General features: G+C 43.4%; 1 protein-coding gene across 1 annotated transcript in view; it reads right to left on the reverse strand.

The window, feature by feature from the left end:
• LOC121503949 (retinoic acid-induced protein 1) overlaps positions 1–25,382 on the reverse strand; it is a 79,119-nt gene that overhangs the window by 12,301 nt on the left and 41,436 nt on the right. Inside the window, 2 exon segments of the mRNA XM_041778571.1 lie at positions 1,010–7,595; positions 7,597–7,684. Of these exon segments, the coding sequence (XP_041634505.1) occupies positions 1,010–7,595; positions 7,597–7,684 (6,674 nt within the window).

Here is a 25,382-nt window from a genome sequence, read left to right on the forward strand (position 1 = left end):
TTTTTGCAGTTTTATGGGAATTTAGGAAATTTGTTTGAATGTCTAGGGGAAATTATTTATTTATTTTCTATCATTTTCATATAAATTTATTTGTACATTTCTGGGAATTTGTTTGGAAATTTGAAGAGGGATGTTCTTAGAAATTTCCAGGAAATTTCAAGAATTATTATTTTTTTTTTTGGATGTTTGGGGAAATATCCCACCAATTATAATGGAATATTACAGAAGACACACACACACATACACACACGCACACACACCCCCACACACACACACATATATATATATATATATATATATATATACATACATATATATATATATATACATACATATATATATATATATATATATATATATATATATATATATATATATATAGGTTACCATAAAAATTGTATCCTTTATGTATCACTTCACTAATCTAAGAATTTGCACAGATTTCTTTTACAATTTCTTTGAAATTCAAGGGAATTTGTGTGGATTTAAAAAGACAAAAAAAAAAATCCAGAACTGCAATTTTGTTGATGCCTCACCTTAACATGTCCTTAAAGTGCATCATTAAAATTACTTGGAAAATGACTCCACAATATGTCTCTCAATGACTGACGGCCTTTCTTACTGGAGACCCCAACAACTGACCAACCGGCCAACACACAGTCCAAGTGCTCTCAAGCTTGTCCAGCGTTTATTTTTTTGCAGAAACACGACCTTTAGGAGATTTGTGGACTTCATATTTGGTCAAAACTAGTTCCTGTTCAAAGACAAGGCTGAGGTTTGGACTAATCAGGCCCTACTTACCCCTAACAAGTGGGAGACACTAAAAGTGCATTCCAAAGAAACATCTTCTTTGAGAACTGGGGTCCGAAATTGTATTCCCAGATGCAGTGCATTTACTGGAAATTTGAAGGAGGTCAGTGCATGTGTGAAAGGGTCTCTGGTTTCTCTATCATCTTGTGTTAACATGCACCATGGTTAAATATACTAGAGTACATAAATGCAATCCTACCGTTTGGGCTGAGGAGTTTGCAGCCTCTTTCAGGCCGTATAGCCTCCCAGCTACCATAATCACGCCCTTGGTCCAGATGGCACAGTTTTCATGGGCCCAGTGCTCTTTAGCCTCTGCCTCTGCTTGTAGCCTTTGGAACAAGCTGTCACTGCCCTCTTGGTCTCCTGAAGCCCCTGTGCTGACAGACTGGAGCTGCTTCATCCTCCTGAACCTCTCTCTGAGTGTTAATCGTCTTGGACCGCCCTCTTGACCCGTTCTTTCAGGTCTTTCTGCACGTCTGTGCCGCCAGTGATGATGACGGCTACTACTACTGCCCTCTTGTGGCTCAGTGCTGCCCTCCTTTTTTGTGCTGCTCTCGTCCTCATTCTTTGAGGACTCTCCCGATTTTTCGCTGTTGCTACTTTTGTCTGTCGTTTCTGACTCTATCCTGAGGGATTCTTTGTGTGTAGTTGTTAAAACTTTCCGTGGAACGCTATCCTCTGTGTAGTAGGGTCCACACAAATCACCTAGGTCTCTGTAATTTGCTGGCTTTCCACACAGGCTGCATGTAAGACACGAGCCTGTTAGATTTTTGTTTACCAGAGGTCCTTGTAGCATGGCGGCAGCATGTGGCACTCCTTTTGCAACCGTGAAAGGATTCCTCATTCGGAGTATTCCCTTTTTTCTGCGCCTCTGAAATATTACTGCATCCTCAGGCTTGTTTACTACAGCACACCAAGAGGAAAAGTCTCTAGAGTTGTTAATCCTTACATACGGACAGAAAGACAGTTTAGGGTTTTGATAGACAGGTCTGCGCCTGAATCTTTTTACTTTTATGATCTCTGTGTTTTTTTCTGACACTGTCACTACAGGGCCCACAATGGACGTCTCCTCTTTTTCCTGGTTTTCTCTGTCTCTTCTCTCCAGCTCTTCTTTTTCCTTCTCCTCTTTTGCATCTGATTCACATCCTGCAGCTCTTATCACTGCCTCAATAACCTCAATGGCATCTTTCATGCCAGGTTTTGGGCCAGGCTTTTTGTGGACTTTCACCGGCTTACCGGGAATCGGCTCTGGTGATGTTCTGCTCCGATTCCTTTTGGTTGGGTTTGCCGATGGTTTTCTACCTCTCCTTGGTTTCTGGGTAAGGTCTGTGCTGGCAACCTGGGGGGCTTCTGTGGTCTCCTCTTGGCTAACTGGTGGAGGTACTTCAGGTTCTGTTGGGGTCACCTTCTCTTCTACCATCTCCTGTGGTTGCTCTGTGGTTTCAACATTTATCTCCTCCACTGTTTCTGTTTCTTCCTGAAGGACTTGACCTTTTCTCTTCTTTCTCCTCTGCTTTAGGTGCATCTCATGGTTGTTTTTAATGGCTCTCTGCTTGGCTAGCCTTGGTGTAGTAACTATCAGGCTGTCTGCTTCCAGTGCAACCACTGAGGCATCTGTACTTTCAACCATGGCCCATCTCTTTCTTTTAGTCCTTGCAGAACTACTGGCGTTAGAAGATACATCTTCTGAAGCCGGTTGTGCCGTCTTTCCTTTGGCTTTGACTTCTGCCGAGGCCTCTGTTGAGGTCAAAACCTTGTCAGCCTCACCCTCCTGTATCTCTGGTTTCTCTGGTTTATGGTCTTCCTTTTTCATCTCCTCCTTATTTACAACCTCTTCTTTGGACTCTGTTCTCACCTCCTCTTGTGCCGATGCCTCTTCACTCACTTTCTCTTTCTCTCCTTCTTGAGTCGGCTCCTCTTTACTCTGCTGTTCTTGTCTAGACTCAATGCTTTTCCCTTCACCCTCAATCATCTCAGCGCTATTTATGAGCACTGACGTCTCACCTTCCTTCAAGACATGTTGAGACGAAACCTTGGTTGTCACATCATCAGTTAGACAGCTGTCTGCCTGTGGCATCGGGAGGTGTTTCTTCAAACTAGGTGATGTGATTTTCTGCACCATGGCCTCGTATTTCTGTCCTCTACCTTTGCGAGGTGGAAGTACTTTTGTTTTTGTGGGGCATTGAGGAGGCACAACAGGCTGATCACTAGTGATATCAGTTTCACTGATGCTTGGAAGAGTTTCTTTGGTTGGAGGAGGAACCATAGAAGCTTTCCTGGGCGGCCCACGCTTTCTTCTGGTGCTCACAGGCGTCTCCTCTTTAGGTGGGGGGAGAACCTCTTCCAAAACAGGGGGGTCAGGCAGTACAGGCTTAGGTTTGGGTTTTGGACCCCTCTTTTTCTTTACTGGTGGTAAAGGAGGTTCTGGGCTGGGTTTCCGTTTTAGTGGAAGTGATGTCTTTTCCTCAAGTTTTTCAGCTGGGGGTGGTGCTTCAACTGGCGCAGGCGGCTCAGCTGGAGGGTCACTGGTTTTGACTTCATTAGGAGTGGTAGGTACAGTTTCTACCACAGTAACAGTCTCCTCTAACTTTGGAGGAAGATCAACAACTTTGACTTCAGTCACAGTCTGGGGAGGAACATTCTCTGCTGTTGTTTTTTCTTTTTCTTTTTCTTTTTCTTTAGAGGGTTTGTCTTGTGAGGGTTTTCTGGATCTTAAGACCATGCTTTTAATTTCCTTTTCTGGTGCCTTTTCCTCATTGACTGATTTCTTTTCTTCTTGGATAACTGGTTTTACATCCTGGTTTCCTTGTGTTACTGCAGTCCTCGAGCTCTTCCTGATCCTGATTGGTTGTGCAGGCGTTTCTTCTTGCTGCGCCAGCTTTGCTTTAGAAACCGAGCCTTTTGGGCGTCCCACAGAGGCCTTCACAGGTGCAGGCTCAGGTGGGGGTACAACTTCAGCAGGTTTGGGGCCAGGCTTAGGTCCTGGTTTTGGACCTGGTTTAGGAGCTTCTTTCAAACCAGGTTTCGGTCCAGGTTTTGGCCCGGGTTTTGGTCCGGATTTTGCACCTGGCTTTGGTCCAGGCTTTCGCCTCAGGGGCATTTCAATTTTCGGTGGCAGCTCTGGTTCACTTGGCACAGGCTTTGGTGCTGGTTTTGGTCCTGGCTTAGGTCCAGGTTTTAATCCAGGCTTTGGGCCAGGTTTAGGCCCTGGTTTTGGACCAGGCTTTGCTCCTGGTTTTGGCCCTGGTTTTGGTCCGGGTCTTGGCCCTGGTTTGAGTCCTGGCTTTGGACCTGGTTTAGGACCTGGTTTTCTCTTAACATGAGGATCAACTTTAGGGGGAAGATCAAGTGCATTGAAGGAGCGAGTGCACATTCTCGATCGAAACCCATCCGTTAGCATCTTTGGAGTCTGGCTCACAATAGACTCCTGTTGAGTTAAGTCTGTTTGATCTGAAAATATCACAGTTTTACTCGGAGGCATGCTCGGTTTCTGTGTAGGCGAGGGAGCTCCTTCCTCTTCCTTTTCCCCCTCCCTTTCCAAGCTTAGCTGTCGCCTGATTCCATCACCTGACTGCATGTTTCTTCTCCTTCCCCTGGCGTGCTTGCGTCCAAATGCTCTCGGCTGAGCAGATGGGGCCACGGGCTCTGGCTTGGCCAAGGGAGTCACAGCGCTGGCACAGCTGATGCCCGGCTCCATGTCCTCATCACCTTTTTTTGGGGAGGGTGGAGTGTCTGCCCAGGAGGGAGCTGGGGGAAGTATCGACTTCCCTGGGAGCTGGGGAGAGTCTGGCTCCAGCACTTTAGCATCACTGTGATCTAAATGATCCCTAGCCTGGAGTGTTCCCTTGTCATTGAGAGCTGAGAAGACTGGCATGGCAGACTGAGGCTGAGGAGCTGTGTCACCGATGGCTGACTCCCTTTCAGATGCATCTACTGCTGCTGTTACTGCTGCTGTGTTTGGATGTGCAGGTGCCCCTGCAGACTCGTTGTCAATAAGGATTTCAGGACTCTTGCTCTCTGTCCTGCTGCAGAGATCTCCTGGAGGCTTCTCTTGCTCATCTTTATTATTCATGTGCTCCTCAGTTGATGACTGGCTCTCTTTCTCTCCCTCCCCCAGTTCCTCTTTTTCATCAGCAGACAGAGGAGGAGAAAGAGTCTGCAGCTTTTCTTCCTGCATTTCCTCTTTTTTCTCCTCTTCCACTTCCTTCTCTCTGTCTCCCTCTCCCTCTTCATCGCCCTCATCTTTGCTCTCACTCCTGTCCAAATTACTCTCATCCAAGACCCCAACTTGGGGGGTTGGGGAGGCATTCTCTGAGCTGTCATCCTTCTCTGTTGAATATTGATCTTGTTCAAGGTCACCCCTTGAAACAAAAGGCAATGTTTTCACTGAGCTCTCAGAAGCAGTCGGAGACTCGGATTTGAATGCCTCAGATTTCATGTCACTCACAAAGTGTTCCTTGTGGCTGGAGTCAGAGAGGGCTGCTGGGGATTGTTCAACTGAGTCTCTTGCATCAGAGTCATACTTGCTCTGGACCTGCTGGTACTCTGTCTCTGTATAGCAATAGCTTTTGTCTATTTCCTCTTTGTTTGAGTCGCTGTATTGAGCTTCACATTTCTCTTCATCTAGTTGTTCTTCATTGGACCATTTCTCTAGATTCTCTGTTGGTTTGGTCATGTCTGAATCTGTCTCAAGGTCTGGGTTTTTATCTGTTGTCACCTCCTCTTTGTCGGATGATTTCTCTGTCCATGCTGACTCTTCAAAGTTTTCTTTGACAGGCTCATTGATGTGCTGTATTGCTGAAGGAGAGTCCCTTTCTTGTTTCATTGGACTAGGGATTGTAATACTCGTAGGAGACCTCTCGTCACTGATACTCTTCACTGGATTGCTTATACCATCTCCTCCTTGGCCTGACTGGCATCTAGCAGGATCAGGGGTGAGATTGTGAAGGCCTGAGTCCCCTGACCTTGTGGAAATATCATCTGGAGATGTCATGGAGCATGAAGAGACTGTATCTAAGCTTAACTGTGCATTATTCGGGGCCTGTGCAGGACTTGTTCCCTGGCCACAGTAGTAGTACCCCCTCTCGAGTTGTTCATCACTGCTGCTTGAGTATCCTCCTTCGTGGAGCTCCATCTGTATCGGCTGATGCTGTGGAGTAGAGTAAGGATCCTGCATGGGGCCGAGACTCCCAGCGCCACTATCTGGATACGGAGGACTTTTATACTCGTCGCCTTTCTTGGAGGATGCACTCCCAACGCTGCTGTTGCTGCCCCCACTGCTGCGCTTGCTTCCCTTTTTGTTGGCCACCAAGGCCTCTGAAAGCAGCAGCTGCTGCACGTTATTAGAGATGTTCTCTACCTGAGAGGTGAGGGCGTTCAGACTCCACAAGCTGGGGTTTGACAACAACTTCTCAGAGAAGCGCTCTTTCATGGTGGGGACCTGGGGCGTTGAAGTGTAGCTATGCGGTGCTGCGTGCGGGACGTTGGGTGACGGGTGTGAGCGTGGTGGCATCAACATGGTGTTAGTACTGGCTTGCTCCTGCATGCCAGCTGAGGACGATGAAGAAGATGATGCTGCCCCAGGGGTCATGGGAGGCTGGCTGTACTGGAAGGACTCTGGATTGGTCATTAGTGGTGAAGGAGTGGAACTGTATGAAGGCGAGCGCCCTACAGAACGTGCCGGAGAGTGGCTTGAGGAAGGGCTACAAGTCTGATAATACTGTTCAGGAGATCTGACAGAAAGATCAGAGAGACAGTAGTTCTGTTGGGGTTGGCTGTAGTGTTGATACTTTGTGTGGGACTCTTGGGGGTTGTTCATGGCCTGTAAAGAGGGCTGCTGCTCATATCCTCTTGAGGGCGGCTGCTGATAGCCATAACTGTTCTGACTTGACCTGTAACCTCCCTGCTTCAGATTGCTGTGGCTACTCATTTGTCTTCCATACTGGGAGTTGGTTGGCATGTTGTAACCTTTATAGCAGTGAGGCATGGGGCTGCACTTTTCCATGTAGGGTGAAGGAGAGGGTGAATGCTGGGGGTAGTGGAGGTGACTCTGGGGGTACATGAGAGGGGACGGGGCAGGGTTAGGGGGGTGTGGCTGATGGTGGGGGCTAGTATAGCTAGGAGTGGATGGCTGGTGGCACTGTGTCTGAGAGTGGCCTAGCATGTTCTGGTCCATATACTGGGAGGACCCAGGCGCAGGGGTTCCACTACCTTCCATACGTGCGACCATGTCTTGGTCATACTGTGCTAGCTGGGCTTGGTCCTCCCATTTCTGCTGGAGGTGGCCTTCGCTTATATACTGGGCTGAGTAAGTCCCAGGCCCCATGTGGTTACCGTAGGCCCCAGGAGCCTGCAGGTGCTGACCGGTGTTAGTTTGGGGTACTTTGCTTCTGTAGGATTTCTTCGCCTGTGAGGAAGCAGAGCCCCCATTCCCACCTCCATTCCCTCCACCATTCCCCATGTACCCAGGGTAGGCTTGCTGGCTGTAACAGTCCTTAGGCCCCCCTCCAGGCCCTGGTCCTCCAGATGGAGCCATGCTTCCGGGGTTCGCCAATGAAAGAGCCTCATAGCCTGACCTTGTATGCCCTGGACCTGGCCCTGGATGTGGACCAGGGCCCGGATGCGGGTGCTGAGGGTGGGGATGATGCGGGTGTTGCCGGTAGGTCTCCAAGCGGGATAATTCATGGGGTTCCTGCTGGTAGCAGGGTTGGTTGCTGTGGTAACCACCGCTGCGCTCACGGAAGGACTGCATAGCTGTCTCCGTCTGTAGCCAGAGAAGGGAGGAGGGGGTGAGGTGGGAAAGGGGGAAGGGGGGTTAGGGGTTCTGGGAGGAGAGGGAGAGAAAGAGAGAATGCGATGGTTAGTGATGGTGAACCTACAGCCTATCTGCTTTGCAATTTTTCAAAAACATTCACCAGGAGTCAAACAAAAAAATTTCTTCTCTTATAACCTAAAATCATGTATTTTACCCTTTCACCAAAACATGCAAACAAACAGGCACATTCATCTGTCGTACAAAAATCTCACAGCTTCACCCACCAACAAAAATATTCTATTGACAGGCATAACTAGATTTCTTGAAGCTGGATTTAATTTCATAACCATTCTTCAGTGAAATATTTAGATATCTTTTGAAAATATTCATTGTTTGTATTCAAATGTGCATAACTTGGGCAACAAAAATGCTGAAGATTTCATGCCACAGAATTTAGATGAAATCTGAGGAGCATCCATCAGAGGTGCTGTAAAATCATGATTCGCATCGGAATTGCAAACATTAATTTTTACGTTTCTGTATCAGTTGAAAATGTCCTAAAATCAGTATTTTTAACCCTTTAAGGGACAAGGAACCTATATATGGTCATTTTGCCCAACTTCCTTCAAGGCCTCTCCAACTCTTTATGATACAGTAGAACCAGAACGATTTTTCTCAGCCAATCAGTTGAGATCAGTCACCATCACTGAATGTGACATCACAGCATCCGACCAATCAGCAGTGGTGAAGAGTGTCTCAAACTTCCTGTTTCCTTCAGAACACACAAAATGCAGTTTTACGTCTCTTCTGGTCTCAAACAAATGGCTCTAACATCATAACTAACATGATAAGTTGAAGAAACTTACTCATTATAAAGGTGCGTAGAAATGCTAGATGTCATTGCAGGTTTTTCATTGGATTTCTAGCAATTGCTGAAATGTTAGCATAAAAATGGCTGAACCATATTTGGACATTTGCCAGTTTAGGATTGTAGAATGGTGTCTATATTAAGACATATGAACAGCTCATCTAGCAGCCATGCTAAGGGTTTTTTCTTGACAAATATTATAATGTAAGATCCCAGTACTCTGTAGTGTTGGATTTTGCCACAGATTTGTAAAAATGACAGAGTAATTAAATGGTAAATTAAACTAATTTATAGAAATTGACAAGGTATAAGCAAGAAAGTTGGTGTGGTTTTTGGTCATTTTATAACCTCTTATCGACTATATTATACTTATGTGGTTTGTATCTGTTTTTATTATTACTGTGAGCCTTATTTTTGCTTACGTTGATTTAGAAATTTATTATTTGTGACTTTTCTTACATTTGCTGGTGGAATTGTGCAGAAAAAAGTGGCATCAATAGTGAATATATGTGATTTATAGACAGTTTTACAACAGTACTACAGTTATAAAATCATATGCATATGCATATGAAAAATATATTTACATATGAGATGAGATGTTGAAAAATCAAAGGGCCCCCCTACAGCGATCTAAACAGTCACCAATTTGTCTTAAGATGTAGCACCTTTAACAGCAATGTCTATTTTTTCACTGACGACTTTTTGATTATTTTGTTTCCTGCTGAAGCACACAAATTTTATTCATATTCATCAGAGTGGTGCAGTCGTGATGTAATTTTGTAGGCAAGTTAGCGTTGCATTGGTATGCTCAGTGTCAAGCCTATGGGATTTTTCAAAGGGTTTTTGGATTATTGCTGAAAGTAAGATCTGTGTCCAGTGAAAGTTTATGAAACTTACACGTTTGTTCATGAAGATAATCTTCATAAACTGATAATATAAGCATTATATCTGGTTAGTTAATCAAACTGACGAAAGTAAAAAGCTAACGTCATGCTATATTGAACAAAAACACGGTCAACTTATTTTAATGTCATCACCTGCGAATACAAGTGAACGGCGGGCTCAGTAGTATTCGCGGGTGATGACGTAGAGTCTTCCTGAAAACGAATCAAATAGACTTTCAGATGAGGGAACTGGAAGTGCTAAAATGCTAACTAACTTCCGCGTTTTAGGTCTCATTCCTGCACCACTTAGTTTACAATTTAAGCACAAATTTATGTTATCATTAAAGTTCTACTATTATGTTTTTACATTGTTGTAATTAACTGATAACATACTAGAAATATGCTATAAAGTGCACAGCAGACGGGAGAAGATACTGGAAAAATCACCTCTTTGGAAAAAAATAGTGAATGTGATGTGAATCAGGAATCAGTCTGAATCAGAAAATGATTCTGAATTGGACTGTGACCCAGAGAAAAGGAATTGAATAGTGAGAAACAGGCAGATTAGCATCTCTAGCATCCATGTTTGGCCGTGACACTCACTCTGAATCTACACTGCACTCAGTCACAAGGCTGCTGTGACTATTAAGCTCTCTAGCTTAATATGCATAATGCATTATTCATGATTGTTTTGAATCAAGTATGATCGCCTTAGTTGGCCCCTTTTTTGTAGCCGCTCTAATAAATTATGATTTATTACCAAAACAAACATTGTAAAGGGATATTTTCTGCTTTGTTTTGATGCAGTATTATCCTCCTCTTTCCTCTCTGGGTTTCTTACCCAGATGCAAACTCCAGTTCCTCTAAGGGTGAGTGGAAAGTGTTATAGTGTGTATTGTTGTGTACTTTATGTGTGGTTTCAGCAGCAGGGGCAGTTTTGGGATTGTTTGTGTACATTGTGTGTTTGTCCCAGTCTAATAGGTTCCTACCTTTGTATGTTTGTGTGTCTGTGCAGGCTGGTGTGTTTATGAATGTGTGTATTATGCATTCATACAAAAGAGAAAGGAAGAAAGGATGGACGGGGTTTGCTCCTGTTTTATAAAAAGAACAGAGTCACCTGGAGACACAACACTGAGCTTGTGTGCGTGTGTTTTTGTGTGTATGTGTCAGCCAGTCCGAGCACAATATCCCAGCATTCAACCCGCCCAAGGGACGGTGCTGCATCCCACCAGACGCTCAGCAGCATTATTCATCTCTGATACACACATAGCTCACATGTGTGTGAGGAAGCAAAGAAGTGTGTTAATCTTGCGTGCATCCGTTCGTGCATGGATGTGAGTTTGTGTGGCTGTGTAGGTCTGTTTGTGGTTTTGAATGCAGGTCCACAGCTTTTGGCAGGCCTTTAGATTTACACACAAACACACACAAAAACACACAAGCCTCCAGATTCCCCTGGAGATTCTCTGTCCTCCGTCCTACCTTCCTGTCTCCTCTGCCTCAGGCGTACGAGCGCCTCACCCCTGGTGATGTGTATATGTGAGGATACAAGTGCACAATGACCTGAATAAGATGCTTACAGGGGGCACGAGGTAGAACTGTGCCAGACCAAGCTTGCCGAGCACAGCAAAGAAGATCGGATCATCTGTTGTCTGGCCATGTTTCTGTCCAGGCAGTTTTTAGAGATTTATGCTCTTAGTTGGCGGAACAGTTCAAGTAGAAAGGCTGTGCTCAAAAACTCAATATGGCAATATATGGTCGGGTTCGCCTTGCCGATACAAAATCAGATTTTACAGAATCAGCATGGCTGTAAATGCTATGATGGCAGTTAAAATTATACCTCCCCAATGGTGCAATTCACAAAAAAGCCAGCAGATGGCGGCAGATGTTAAACTACATGATGCAGGACACAGTCTGGCTGCAGACCGTAGATCTCAGACGGCCTCTCTCTTGCAGACGGTTACTGTTAGACACCTTTCAAAATAAAATCGGTTTAAACTTTCAGTTCAGTAAGTGTAAGGGTGAAGTCAAAGGTTAAGATACAAAAAGATAAAAGTTAGAAACAACACCTGCAAAACCTGATTATTAACAGCTATTTTTAAGAAATATTTGGGGCTTTTAATGCCTTTATTCAGAGAGGAGGACAGTGGATAGAGCAGGAAATAGGGAGGAGAGAGTGGAGGTGAGACATGAGAAAAAGGTCCCAGGCCGGACATCTAAGGGGTGCAACCTAACTGCTAGGCTGTCTGGACACCAATTACAAAACACTAAATAAAGCTGAGTAAACCATTTTCTTACAGGAAAAAGTTTGCCCTCCATGAAAATATTCTAACCTAGCTACGCAGATTATTACCTATGTAGCCAAGGTAGCTTAAGCTCATGGATGTCTTTACTAATGAAGCTACGGAGCTAACGTAAGCCATTTAAGCTACATAGCTATGTAATATACGTAGCTTATGTTTGCTAAAGCCACACACTAGATGATTTTTTAAATCTGAAACGGGTTTAAAACTGTGAGAGACCACAGACTTAAAGACAATTTCCAAAGATTTTTTATCTTTAATACTCTGAACTCACACTATAGACGACCCAGCCAGACTGTCAGATCACTGGAGACCACACACCTGCCGACCTGCCTACGACCTCGCGTGATCATGTGACTTCAGAAAAAAACAACACAAAACACGGATGTCTGTCGATACCGTCTTGCTGTCCACAGCAGGCTGCCCTGGCATGCGTTAAAGATGCAGCAAAAATCATAAAACAGGGGAAAGACTCGGGGTGAAATCATGGCTGAAATTAAGGTACAGTTGGGTTTATGGTTGTGAGCGCTGAAAGTACATATGATCTGGCTGTGATGCTACCCGGTCTGCTCGCTCTCATTGGTTGTTGTGGGTACCTCGTCAGCGGCACTACGACCTAGTATCATAAATATCAAATGCGCTTGATATTTACGATTTGGGATTTTGGAGGCTACGATGCGATTTGGAGCAGTAAAACAATCATATTGACACCACACATGAGGATTATTCAGACAAATAGCCATTTGTGACAAGGATCCTCTCGGGATACACCCACACGATCATCGGGGGAGGCAAATCTTGCGCTGAATCGAGCTTAAAATCCTGTAGTGTGTGGCCGGCCTTATATAGTAACATTAACAATGTAGCTAGCAGAACTGTGTTAGCTTTAGCTAAAGTTAACTGAGGTAAAGCAGCAACTGTTGGTGTAACTACTGCTAAAATTGATCCATACATAATTTACGCCCACGTTAGACCTTCAACCTTTTTCTCTGTTTTATTTATGTCATTTTTTTTAGTCTGTGATATTTGCATTGTGGTTATTTTTAAGTTAGTTGAAATATATTGCCAGCGCTTGCATTCTGACAGAGATGGCGTTCCAGGTTAATGGTCTGCGAGATGGGCCATCTAAGATCTATGGTCTGCAGCCAGACTGTCTTGTGATGCAGCGCATGTTCAGTTCAAAAACAAGACTGGTAACATGAAGGCCTATCATTTGCCAGTAAGACTTAGACCTAGATTATTTCAGGTTTCTTCAAACAGACTGTCAGGAGTTGGACACAGGTAATACAATATACAGTCTTTGCAAGAAACAAGGTAAAACTCTGCAGCAACACTAACCTTCAATGACACAAGACTTGGCTAGTAAGCAGTAAGCAATAACAGCTAGGCTCAGCATTGTGTGCCGTCACATCCAACACCTCCGCTGAATGAGGCTGTGAAGTTAAAGTTCCCCTTAACTTCTGCATGGGGAACAAACATCTCAAGAAGAACTTTGACGCTTTATTTAAAAAGACTTTACCTGTACAGCTGAAAATGAGGGATTCAGGAAGATGTTTGAGGAGTGTGAGTAAGTCATTTAATCCCCACACATCGGTTGTAATGAGGTATTATGCAGATTTAAAGCAAAAAGACATTCTTGCAAATAAAAGTAGAACTGTAGTAAAGTAAAACCCCAATATTAGCCTTTGATAAGTATTATAAAACAATAAGAGAAACAACAGAGAGGACTGTTTCATGTTTAAAAAGTAAATATTACTGTATTTGCATTTATCAACATTATTAGAAGTTTATTACCTCCACCAAGGAGGTTATGTGATCAGGTGGGTTTGTTTGTTTGTTTGTTAGTTAGTTAGTTAGTTTGTTACTAGCATAACTCAAAAAGTTGTGGATGGATTTTCATGAAATTTTCAGGAAATGTCAGAAATGGCATAAGGAAAAACTGATTAGATTTACACCAGGAGATGGCGGACATGAGTAACTTCAATCCCAGCAGCATTTTGGGTGTGTTTCTATTCAAAGTTTTGGAGTTTATAGAGTTTGAAAGATGCACACCCGGTGGAGGAGACGAGTCAGAGCGTAACAGAGAGAAAGACAGCGAATTGTAGTGAGAATACTCACAATGCTGGGAGGAATAGAGGAATATTCATCCTCTATTCCTAACCCTCCAGTCGTCCGTTGAGACCATGGGTGCTTCTGCCATGACAGTCCACATGTAGTGATGCCAATGCTTCACCTCACCGTGTCTCCACCCCACCGGGGAGGGAGTAATCAGCGAATTAGATTTTGGGAGTGATCCGCATCACCGTCTGGATCCAGGAATGTTTTTAGAGGATTCTTTACTTTTGGGAGATAGGGCTAATGACGGAGGTCTACCCTCTCTGAGTGCTTTTCTAGTTTTAATGTACTTCTTAGATCTCCAAGGATCTGAAATCTTTTGTTTTTTTAAATCGTAGGATCCTTAAATCTATTTTTTTCAGCAATAATAAAGAAAGAAAGACATAATGTCTTTGCTAATGGTAAAGTTGGCGTGGAAGTAAGCTGTGCTGACATTTGCTACTTACTGTGGCTGAAAAATGATAAAATATCCTTTTTAACTTGAGTAGGGAGTAAATTTTTCACCGTCATTTCAGTTGCTGATGACTTAAAAGCAAAAAATTATACTTGCCAGAATAACAGTATTTGCATTATTGCAAAACTTGCGCACAGCAAAACTACACAATATCTTGCTTTTCTCAGCCTGATGTCAGAGGAAAATGGCCACTGTATGAATGTGGTAAAAAGCCTTGCAAGAGAAATCATTAGTACGACATTTACTACTTAAGCGTCCTCTCTCCAATCAATTTTCTTCACCCATCCTTCCATCTTTTTCCTCAAACACTGCATGGCGTCTAAATTCCCCTCACGTCTCCTCTCCACCACCTCCTCCTTCCTCTTCTATCTTCCACACTCAGAGAGCTCGAGCATTGTGAAGCCCGGCAGGCGGACTGCTGTATTTGTGGATGCAGCGCGTCGCGTCTCGCTGCAGCCTGCCTGAGCAGGGGTCAGAGAGGAGAGAGGGCGAACGTTACATGCTGAGATCGCCGAATCCTCTCTGTTGATCCGTCTATCTGTTTATTAGGGAGCTCTGGCATTGATTTTTCTGGGGATTGAGCACAGGGAAAGAGGGATGAAGCAAACACACGTATTGCTCAGTGTTTGAATTTCATTTGCACACACTTATACAAAAACAGCTAGGTACTCACTATTTTTTCCATGTGCTTTTGTTTTTCTCTTTTACCTTTCTTTTCTTAATATCTTTCTTTCTCCATGGGGTGCTTTTTGACCTTTGACCTTCTACTCCAAAATGCATTGAGTCTATCTATTTGAGTTAGAGTGGACATTTGTGCTAAGTTTAAGAAAATCTCTCTGAGCTACATGCTGATGGATGTGTAGACAGAGTGACGACCTGAGAATGTAAACGCCTGCGGCTCTGGCTATGGTCGGCACAGAGGCATAAATATTAAATTTCCCCCTGAGGGGAAATGATAAAATATTTCTTCTTTTTCTCCTAAGGAAATACATGAGTAATGAGCTGTTAGTTAACCATTAATTAAAATTTAAATGGTGAGGAGCTCAAAGTTAATTTTATTGATTAATCATCAATACTGCCATATAATCAGATCAGCTGAATAGCACCAACTAGCTAATTGCACTCATACAGCCATATTTAAACTGCTCTAGTCTGGCTACATTTTGCTGCTCCCTCTGCAAGCCTGTTTTTGAAACCCTCCTCCACCCCAGCTCCTCCTTTTTTCTGCTTATGACTTAACCAGTGTCATTCTGTTGTCATTGATGCCTGCTCGGCTCTTATTTTTACTGCTTCTCTCCCTGCTTCAAGCTTCTTTGTAGGCACAGGAAAGGCAGGATTTTGTGCTTTTCTGGCTTGGTGCATTCTATGTAGGCTCGTGGAAAGGCAGGGGTATGACAGCAATAAGTACAAACAAATAACTGCACAAAAAAATACTATAGCGGCAAATCATGTGAGTTTAGATAGATAGAGATAGACACAGTTATGACAATGCATATTGAACATAGTGAAATGAGTTCTGAAGCCCTCAAGCAGCAGTAGCATGAATGAAACTGAATAAGAGGGTGCAACAAGCTTTATGCTATAAAGGAGGTGGCTGGGGTGGAGAAGGTGAAGCTGCAAGCAGCAGCAGCAGCAGCAGCTTGGTTCATCAGCACTGATGCAAACAGGGATTAGTGAAAAGGACACCATATTCAATTTGTCTGCCATGTTGAGAGAAAGAGCTGTGATTTGCTGTGGGAGCTAGGAGGTAATAGTTGGAATTAGCTGGCCATCAGCTGATCATGGCTGGGCGCATGACTCATATGACTTGCATGGACTTGTACTGATTAAACTGCTGCTACATCTGAGCTAAAGGCTACACCAGTGGCAGCCATAGCTGTCACCTTCCAGTACAGCTAAACCCCGCCTGCAGTCAATGTCTCATTCTCCTCAAATGATGCTGATTGGTTAGGTCTGTTTTCCAACTGGAGAGAGTTGTTTCAGGCTGGAGTTTTGCAGGATGGATCTCCCTGATGACAGACATGGAATCTGATTTGCAGGGTTAATGATACCTGATGAATAGCCAGTTTTAGAGTGGATTAACACAAAGTTTTATACTTATTTGTTTCTTGGTTTACTAGCAGTTGGTTACCCCTTTATTACATTGAAACGTATCTGTTTTAAGCCAATAACCTATCAGTTAGTTACTCATTTGATACTTTGGGATTTAGCCAGTCTTAAGAGGATTTACCAGCCAGTTTTCAAGTTGGTTTACTGACAATTAAATACTCATCTGCACCCTGGTTTCCAAGCAGTTAGTCAATAATTTGTTCTTGGTTAACTAGCAGAGAATTATTCAATCCCCTGTTAACTAGCAGCTACCTCATTTCTACACAGAAACTTTGCCTGCCATGCAGATTTTTCTATTTCGCCTCCTGTTTCCTTTCCACTCTCAGATCTCCATGGCTGGTCATAATCGGACGAAAATATGTAACAAGATGTAGAGAAATAAGGCTGCTTTAGGATCTAACAGGAGGAGAGTAAAAGAAGGAGTCAGCTGAGGCTGGGGGAGAGATAGATCGACGGTTGGGGGATGCATGCGGGAGAAAAGAGTTATAGAATGATAAGTCTGAGGAAGAGGGGGAGGAGGATGAGGAGACGAGGATGTGGAGGACAGAAGAGGATAGATGATTTACTGAGTGGGCTTTACAACCTGGGCTCCAGGGAAATATGAGCTGCAGCAATCGCCACACATTTCATACACACATACACACACACACGTGAATGCAAAATGGTAGATTGTGTGCCAGCTCACAATGTGGTGGGGTTCATAATTAGCCAAATGCTTCACCTAACTGTGAGACGAGTGATTGATTACCTTGGGCTCACTTCAAATATATTGAGGAAGCTGCCCTCATAACCAGCTTTAATATTATCGCAGCTCTATAAACCTTAGTGATAGCTCTTTGAATGTTTATTTGCTTTTCAGTTATTGTTCTTGAAAAAAACCTACCCAGGAGGACCTGTTCATATCTTGAGCATTTAAATGTGCTGGTTGGTAAAATATTTCCTAAAAAGGAGGGTAAAGGAGAGGAGGGAGGAAGGGGTGAGGAAGGAGAAGGAGGGGGAATCTGATTGTTCCGCTGGATGCCTCATAATGCGCAGAGCTGCGACTGGTTACAGTCCCCCCCTTGGTTCTTTTTTTATCCTCTCTCCCTCTCTTTCATCGCATCATCTTCAGAGGCAGCTTGAGATGGGATTTATCTTCTTTCTCTCCTCACACACACGAGTTACATGCATGCACTCACACAAAGACAGAAACTCTGTCGCTCCATCAGCTCTGGCTCTGGAGCACGCTTGCTTCAAGTCTTCTTCTTCCTCTCTGTCTTTAGGACATGGACCCAAATGCAAATCTCCCCTCATCTCCACATGCTTGCATCCAAACAGTACGTTTACATGCACAGAGGTCGAGCTACAATCAGACAGCAGATCCCGTTGTTGTCTTCACCAAATTCATGAGCCGGATAAACAAATAATTGACCTTTTTTAACAGATCAGTGCACAGTCCTGTTAAAATGCTTCATCTAAACTGTAATGCACCTCCCCACCACTAGTAGCCACTGTAGCTGTTCTTGATAACTACTGCCTTACTGCTACAAAGCTCTTTGATCCATTATACACACATCTAAAGATGTTTCAAAACCACTTTTTTCTTCTTGATACCAGAGCGTTGGGTATCAAATGATTAAGAGAACCAATCAAATACCAGTGTAAACTTCCTGGATGCAACAGCCTGCCATTGGTTGACAGTCCCTCACAGAGCATTGTGGGAAAACAATAAAGCAATCTGACTGTTAGCTTTTGAGCTAGTGGAAACAAAGATCACAAATGGATAAGAAAATGGATAAAAAGATGTTCAATATCAAATCTACCTGTGTAGATTTCATCTTTTAAGTCCTGAAAAAGTTGCTCAAGTTCCAGGGTTGGTAGAAAAAGCTTCCCTAAGGTATTTGAAGACATGGATAGCATCAGTGGAATGGTGCAACTGCTAGCTTCAAGAGGAAAACAGGTAAGAGATTACGATTTATTGTGCAAAAAGTTATTCGACTTTTAATAGCCTAACAAATACATACAGAGACTTGCTGTATCCAGACTTTGCTGCTGAAGTGAGTCTTTATTTCTTTCCTGCTCTAAAAACAGTAGTCTGTGCATGCAGTTTACATTCAAAATTGATTTGGGGTTATGGCTAAATGATGCAAACAATGAAGTTAAATGGCTTGGTATCAATACCAATACCCACATTTTTCAGCGGTGCGGGGCATATTTCTGATATTGGAATCGGAACAACTCTGCATACAGCTGCTCACTGTTTTGGCACGGTAGCGCTCTATTTTAATCTAGAAAATGGGGATTAAGTTTTCAGCACAGGAATGTGGACGTTAACCTGTAAAGAGGAACAAACGCTGCAAATGTTAACCACAGTCTGCAAACTAACTTGCACTGTTATGGTGGGATGATTGTACTGCATTTTCTTAAGTTTAAACTAGCCAGCTAAACGCAACTCTTCAATGGATGGGAAATTATTTGCCTTGGAGGATCACTTTTTCTGAATAAACACAAGATGCTTGTGCCCTACACAGCACTCATTGAAGAAATCCATCAATATTCACCTCCACAAGTCCACTGTGCAGACTGACAGGCAGCAAGAAACCAGCACTTTGCCAGAGTTGTCAAGTGGGTACTCCCTCTTTGTCGGTATTCATCGAGTTAGTCCCACAACACCTCCAGAGGGATGAACAGCGATCTCCAGTGTCCCAGAGCCACAACCCTCCATGCTTGCTCGCATCATTATCTTACCGACCTTACCACAAGCCCACACTGCCTAGACAGCACTGCCACCTTCAACATACCCAGGCTCCGTACATGCAAGCTCCAGATAGTGACAATGCTGATACTACCTTCCCAAACACTCAGAATTACAGAAAGGTAACTATTCTTGTTAGTATGTTACAAGAAGTTAGTAACAAGAAGTTGGTTAGTCTGTCTTACTCTGCTGCAAAAGGTGGGAGTAAGCCCCCTTTAGCTAGTTACTAGTTGTGGACTTAGTTCAGCAGCTGACTGGCTATATGTTGAGCAGTGGAAATATAAACAGTTTCACAGCTCTGCACATTGTGTGCATGTCCCATGTTTTTTATGGTTTATATGGTCTGTTACCACCCAGCAGTCAGGTTCAGTCATGGTTTGGTTAACCCTGATCTTGCTTGTATTTCTACCGCTGATGTCCATCCAGTCTCACTCATGGGAAATCCATCTTTTTAGAGACCTCAATCGTTTGGCTCATTGCAGTAAGAAGAACTGACTTTGGCTTTTAGCTCTATGCAAGACACCTCAAGATTCCTGCCTCTTTTATCTGGTAGCAGGAGGTCTGTAGAACTACATTATCAAAGTGTGTTAGTCCAACTTTCAGAAATTTTTATCAAGTATGAATTCGGTCAGACCAGCATGTTCACATGCATTTTAAAAGTGCACTTTTTATCGCACTGACACAATAATGCAGCCTCTTCTCCTGCATGTAAACATGCAGACACTGACACAGAAATGGAGGCCTCCAGAGCGGAGGGATGGAGCGTCTCCCCGTGTGTTTACCTCCCCAGTCATCCTGGTTAATTATGCATGCAGAGGCAGTGTGTGGGGAGGCGGAGGGGCCTGGGAGGAAGCACGCACACACAAACTCATCCCCATCATACATCACATTCACACACAATCGCACTTCACCCCAACCATCACCACCACCACCATAATCATCACAACACGCCCCAACACCTCGCACACCAAAGCTGTGCTCACATGCTCCCAACGACAACCGACGACGCGCTCGAAAATAACCCAAACACACCGCTCCCCCTACCCCCGCCTACCTCGAAACACACACTCATGTCTAACACATCTGCCTTTAACACCCTGCTTAACACAGCACGCTCCAAAATAACACAGCAGCATGCCTGGATGAGTCGCCCAATCAACATGCAGCTATCCCCGTCCTAATTAAACACACTTCAACGAGGGAGAGAGCGCATTCAGATTGAGCTCCTGAATCCTCCACACTCACTCTCTCTGCCCTTTTTACTTCAAAACTGCCAAAGACTGACAGACTCAAGTCTCCTCTCTGATTGGGCCGGGAAATATATCAGGTTTTTATGATATATCAGTATCAGATTTTCAAATGAGAGATAGAGTTCGACAATATTGTTTGGTTTATGTTGATTAAGAAAGGAAATAGATGCTGATGCTAAGGAAAAGGGTAGCTTTCATTTGAATGATCTTATTCCTTCTATATTATTCATTGAAATGAAATGATGGTCATATGACCGTGAAAAGCCCTGGACAGCAGAAAAAGCTCCAGACAGAGGCAGCTACAATCAAACACTGTGTGGGACTGCAATACCAGTCCTGACCTCTGCTTTGGAAAGCACTTTTTTAAGAGGTATAACCTGTGCATCTCTCCTCATTGGTTGTATGGTGTGTTGCAATGATGCATCCAGACTAACACCAACTTTCTTTCAATTAAAAAAAACATCAAACTGACCTAAACATGTAGGTGGAAACTGAGACCATCAAGTTTACCGCAGCAGGAAGGCTTTCTTGCCTGCTTGGGGATGGGTCCATAAGAGTGCCATAAAAATGCTATAACTAGAATAATGTTTGATACCACAGCAACAAAAATGATGACTGAAAACAGACCTGTAGTGTATCTTCAACAAAGTGGAGCGCAGTGGCACTTCGGGGATGTACCGCAGCCAGACTGGAAGTGCTCTGATCAACTAGAGAGGGACTGATTTGCTCCGCAATACAATTTGCTGGCAGATCGCAGTGCAGCCGTTGCATGTGGAAATTGGAGGTAAGACACATATTCACTGGGGGATATATTCTTTAAATGATCAAAAACTGTAGATAAACCTCTGCACACAGTCTGCACAAATACATTTGTTGCATTTGAAAAAGGGAGTAAAATGAGAGTTTCCCCTTGCTCCCTGCCAGTCTCACCAAAAAGTGTATAGAGATGCCAATGTATTTGTGCAACTTAGACAGTACTCTCTTTGTATTCTGGTTAAAAATATAACTGACATAATGGAAAGTTGATCATTTTGAAGCACATGGTGTTTAAAGGTGCTCTCACAGAACATTTTCACAACAGGGCCATAACTAAGCCATGCCGTCATAACGCCTTGAGATACTGATACTAATACAGTGATGACGGCTGCACCCCTGTTAAACCCTGAGAACGAGCCCTCCCCGGTTGTAATTTATTAATCATTTCAGTCTATGTGTGTTAGAACAGTAGCATTTCTACCTTTTTGGGCCACATTCTAACCCCATTAATCACTTTTTTCCTACCCATTTTTGCCACTTTCAACTAATTTATACCACTTTTTAGCCTCTTTTTCCATTTCTTCTCCTGTTTTTGCAACTTTAAACCAATTTTTGACAATCTAAATACTACTTAATCACCTTTTCTCCAATATTGTTCCATTATGTAAACCCTTCCACCACCTTTTCTGTCCCTTTTATCCATTTTGCCATTTTCCACCCTAAGTTGGCTCTATTAACCAATTTTTGCCTCTGTAAACCTATTTCCACTACTTTTTTCTGCACAGCTTACCCCATCAACCAATTTGTTGCCACTTTAAACCAATTTTTGCCCATTTAAATCCTATTTCAGCACCTTTTGTTCCATTTTTTGATGCATTAAAGTCATTTTGTAAACCCTTTACACCACTATTTCTACCCGGTGTACATCTATTTACCCATTTTTGCCTTTTTATGCCTTAAGTTGCTTTTATTGACCCATTTTTGTCCCTGTTAACCCATTTCACCACTTTTTATGCCAACTTTGGCCAATTTTAACCACATTTCACTCTTTGTCATGCATGTGTTTGCAACTTATCACCCCTTTTCACCATTTTCTTGCCTGTTTTGCCATATTTAAGCCCTTTTTGTGACATATCACTTGTTTTTTTGCTTCTGTAAACCAATTTTTGCCACTTTTAACCCATTTTGATTCTGTTTTTAAGAAAAGGGGTTCACATTTCAAAGAAGGCCATATACCACAGCATGGATAAATTATTATTTGAGAGTGCTTTAAGAGTGGTTGTCATTCAGCAAGAAAAAAGAATATCACAGTGGCTCACAGAGGGCAGATCTTTGTTTCCTCTCATTACTCTTCTGAACATTCATAGAGATATCACAGCTTTAAATGGCTCTGTGATTTGGGATTAAGAAGACAGAAAATTGTGAAATGGGTGCACAGAAATGTTTCTGCTAGAATCATATCAAAGTCCATTATTCTGGTATTGTTACAGTTTGGTATATATCACACATCACTATTCAGCAGAAAAACACCGAGATCTGATTTTTGCTCCGTATCACCCAGCCCTACTCTCTCTCGTCTGCAGAGCCTGGCCAGGCTGTGTGGGTGGGTTTCTACCCATGGGAAGAGGCTCATGAGATGGAGGAAGCCAATATCTGCTCTGACATTTGTTGCTGTCCCGTTGTCATGACACACAGCTGGAGGTCACGCAGGGTCACCGGGCAGCCAGTCAAATAGATTATAGAAAGAGACGTTGAGGGGGCAGAGACCTGGGACTGACACTCTCGGAGACGGGGAGACAGATGGCGCTTTGAGGCTACTGGACAGGCGGGGAAATAACTCAATCAGGGGACTGATGGTGAGGAAGCAATCTCTGCAAACAGATATGAATACAGACTCTGTAGCAATAGATCTGTAACAACCAAGATTCCAACAAAGTTGGGGCGCTGTGTAGAATTAAATAAAAGCAGAATGCAATGATATGCAAATCTCATAAACCCATATTTTACTTTATGTGAATAAAATATGAGTTTATGCAATCTGTATTCTGCTTTTATTTACATTTTACACAATGTCCCAACTTTTTTGGAGTTGGGGTTATGCTGTAGCAGTAGAAAATAGATGTAAAAAGCTGAAAACATTAAGAAAATGAAGCCCCCATCTTGACTCTTCTCTGTGTCTGCTATCCATCGTCTCCATCTGTTTGCTTGTTTTCCTCCCTCGGTCCAAGCCAATGTGTTACACTGGCATCACAGTTTAAAAAAAACAAAAAAAAAAAAAACACAAACAATGCTGCCAAAAGCATCTGAATGGAAATTAGCAAGTCTCTGTTTCCCCTTCATTAAATCCTGCTCGGCGTTGTTGTTGAATTTATCTCACTGAGCTTTGACGCTGAAGCGGACCAACAGCATCTAAAAGTGAGAAACTGAGCCCGAGCCTCGGCGATGTGGGAGACCATTTTGGTTCGAAGCGGAGCCAGGAAATGTGGGGCTTGTGTGTGCGTGAGGTGCAAGCGTCTCATCTCTGGGGTTTAGGATGACTCATCGACATTCACACGCATGGCTGTCTATTCCATCACTGATGAAGATGACACTCTAGACACGAACGTCTGCATGCACACACGAACTGTGAACGCAGACTACACATTCTGTGCGGATATTTTACAAATGCATGAACCTGGAAGAAGACTAGAGGAAACAGACAGACGGACTGCAGCAGCTTCAGCATGAAAGAATAAATAAAGGTCAGAGAGAGAGGGAGGAGAGAGAGGCAGATGTGCCTTTTTGAGCGAGAGCGGAATCCATCAGCCAGCATGTTTATCTCATTTGGGGTTTAAAATTTCTGTTTTTCCCTGAAACACAGATGCAGAGGTGATTTCTTTAAGTAAAAAGAAGAAATTCAATACATTTACATTCTACACAGAAAGGGTGGACACTGAGCATGTGCAGACGTGTTTCTCTTATCTCTACATCGCTCTTCTTTGACTGACAGCGTGCTGATGTTCACTGACCTTTCAGAGAGGAACAATTTCACACTGGGATGTGTTACGCCATGAAAACAACAATGATGGAAAAAAAACAGGGTTCACAGTCACCATGGCAACGACCGAGCCGCTCCAGTCAAGTGAGAAGGCGTGTGCACACATGTGGCGAGCAAACCTGGGGGATACATGGCGTCAAGAGTTTATTCTTGGTGGTCTGAAAACATAAACTAGAAAAGCACTCAGAGAACGCAGACTTCCGCCATTAGCCCTATGTCCCAATAGCGAAGAATCCTTTAAAACAATTCCTGGATCCGTCTCCATGTGCCCCCCACCACAGCATTCACTGAGTACTCCCTCCCCAGTGGGGTGGATAAGCGGTGAGGTAAAGCATTGGCTTTGCTACGGGTGGACTATCATGGCGGAAGCATTGCCTGCCGGTGCCAACAGATGCACTGGCAGTCTCACCCGTGGTCTCACTGGACGACTGGAACTCATGGCAGAGGGTGAATACTCCTCTATTCCTCCCAGCATTGTGAGTATTCTCACTATAATTCGCTGTCTTTCTCTCTGTTACTCTCTGACTTGTCTCCTCGACCGTGCGTCTTTCAAACTCTATAAACTCCAAAACTTTGAAGAGAAACACACCCAAAATGCTGCTGGGATTGAAGTTACTCATGTCTGCCATCTCATGGTGTAAAGTGGTAACAGCACAGACCTCTGCCATTAGCCCTATCTACTAAAAGTACAAAATCTTTTAAAAAATTGATCCGGATCAGTCCCAAAATCTAATCAGTTCTTCCATATGCCATATCTGACATTTCCTGAAAATTTCATCAAAATCTGTCCATAACTTTTTGAGTTATGTTGCTAACAAACAAACGAACAAATGAACAAACGAACAAATGAACAAATGAACAAACCCACCTGATCACATGACCTCCTTGGCAGAGGTAACAATCTGAGCAGAATCTGCTCTTCTCGAGCACAATGAGAGCCAGTATAATAACATCTAACCCTGGTCTGGTGTCTCCACCCACAGATTTCAAGCTGAACTTTTGGAAAGGTCTGCTATTGTTGTTCTTGTAAATGCAGTGAAAAGTAATAGCATAGAAGCTGCTGTTGCTGGCTGCAAAGATCAGCATGTGTCTTTAAAACCGAGCTTTACATCAGAATAATTAACCCCTTATACATAGGAATGGGTTAAAAAAAATCCATTCCCCAATTCAGTGTTGATTCATATAGTCCAGGGAACGATCTATATATAAAGGCCTGCTTGGTTTCTTAGCAGCTCCTCATATGACCAGTCTCAAACTTGCATCTCCTCTGCAGCTTGAAACTTGACCTGAATTTTCCTCTAAAAGCCTTTA

Source organism: Cheilinus undulatus, linkage group 21 (genome assembly GCF_018320785.1).
Source record: "Cheilinus undulatus linkage group 21, ASM1832078v1, whole genome shotgun sequence".
NCBI classification, from domain to species: Eukaryota; Metazoa; Chordata; class Actinopteri; order Labriformes; family Labridae; genus Cheilinus; species Cheilinus undulatus.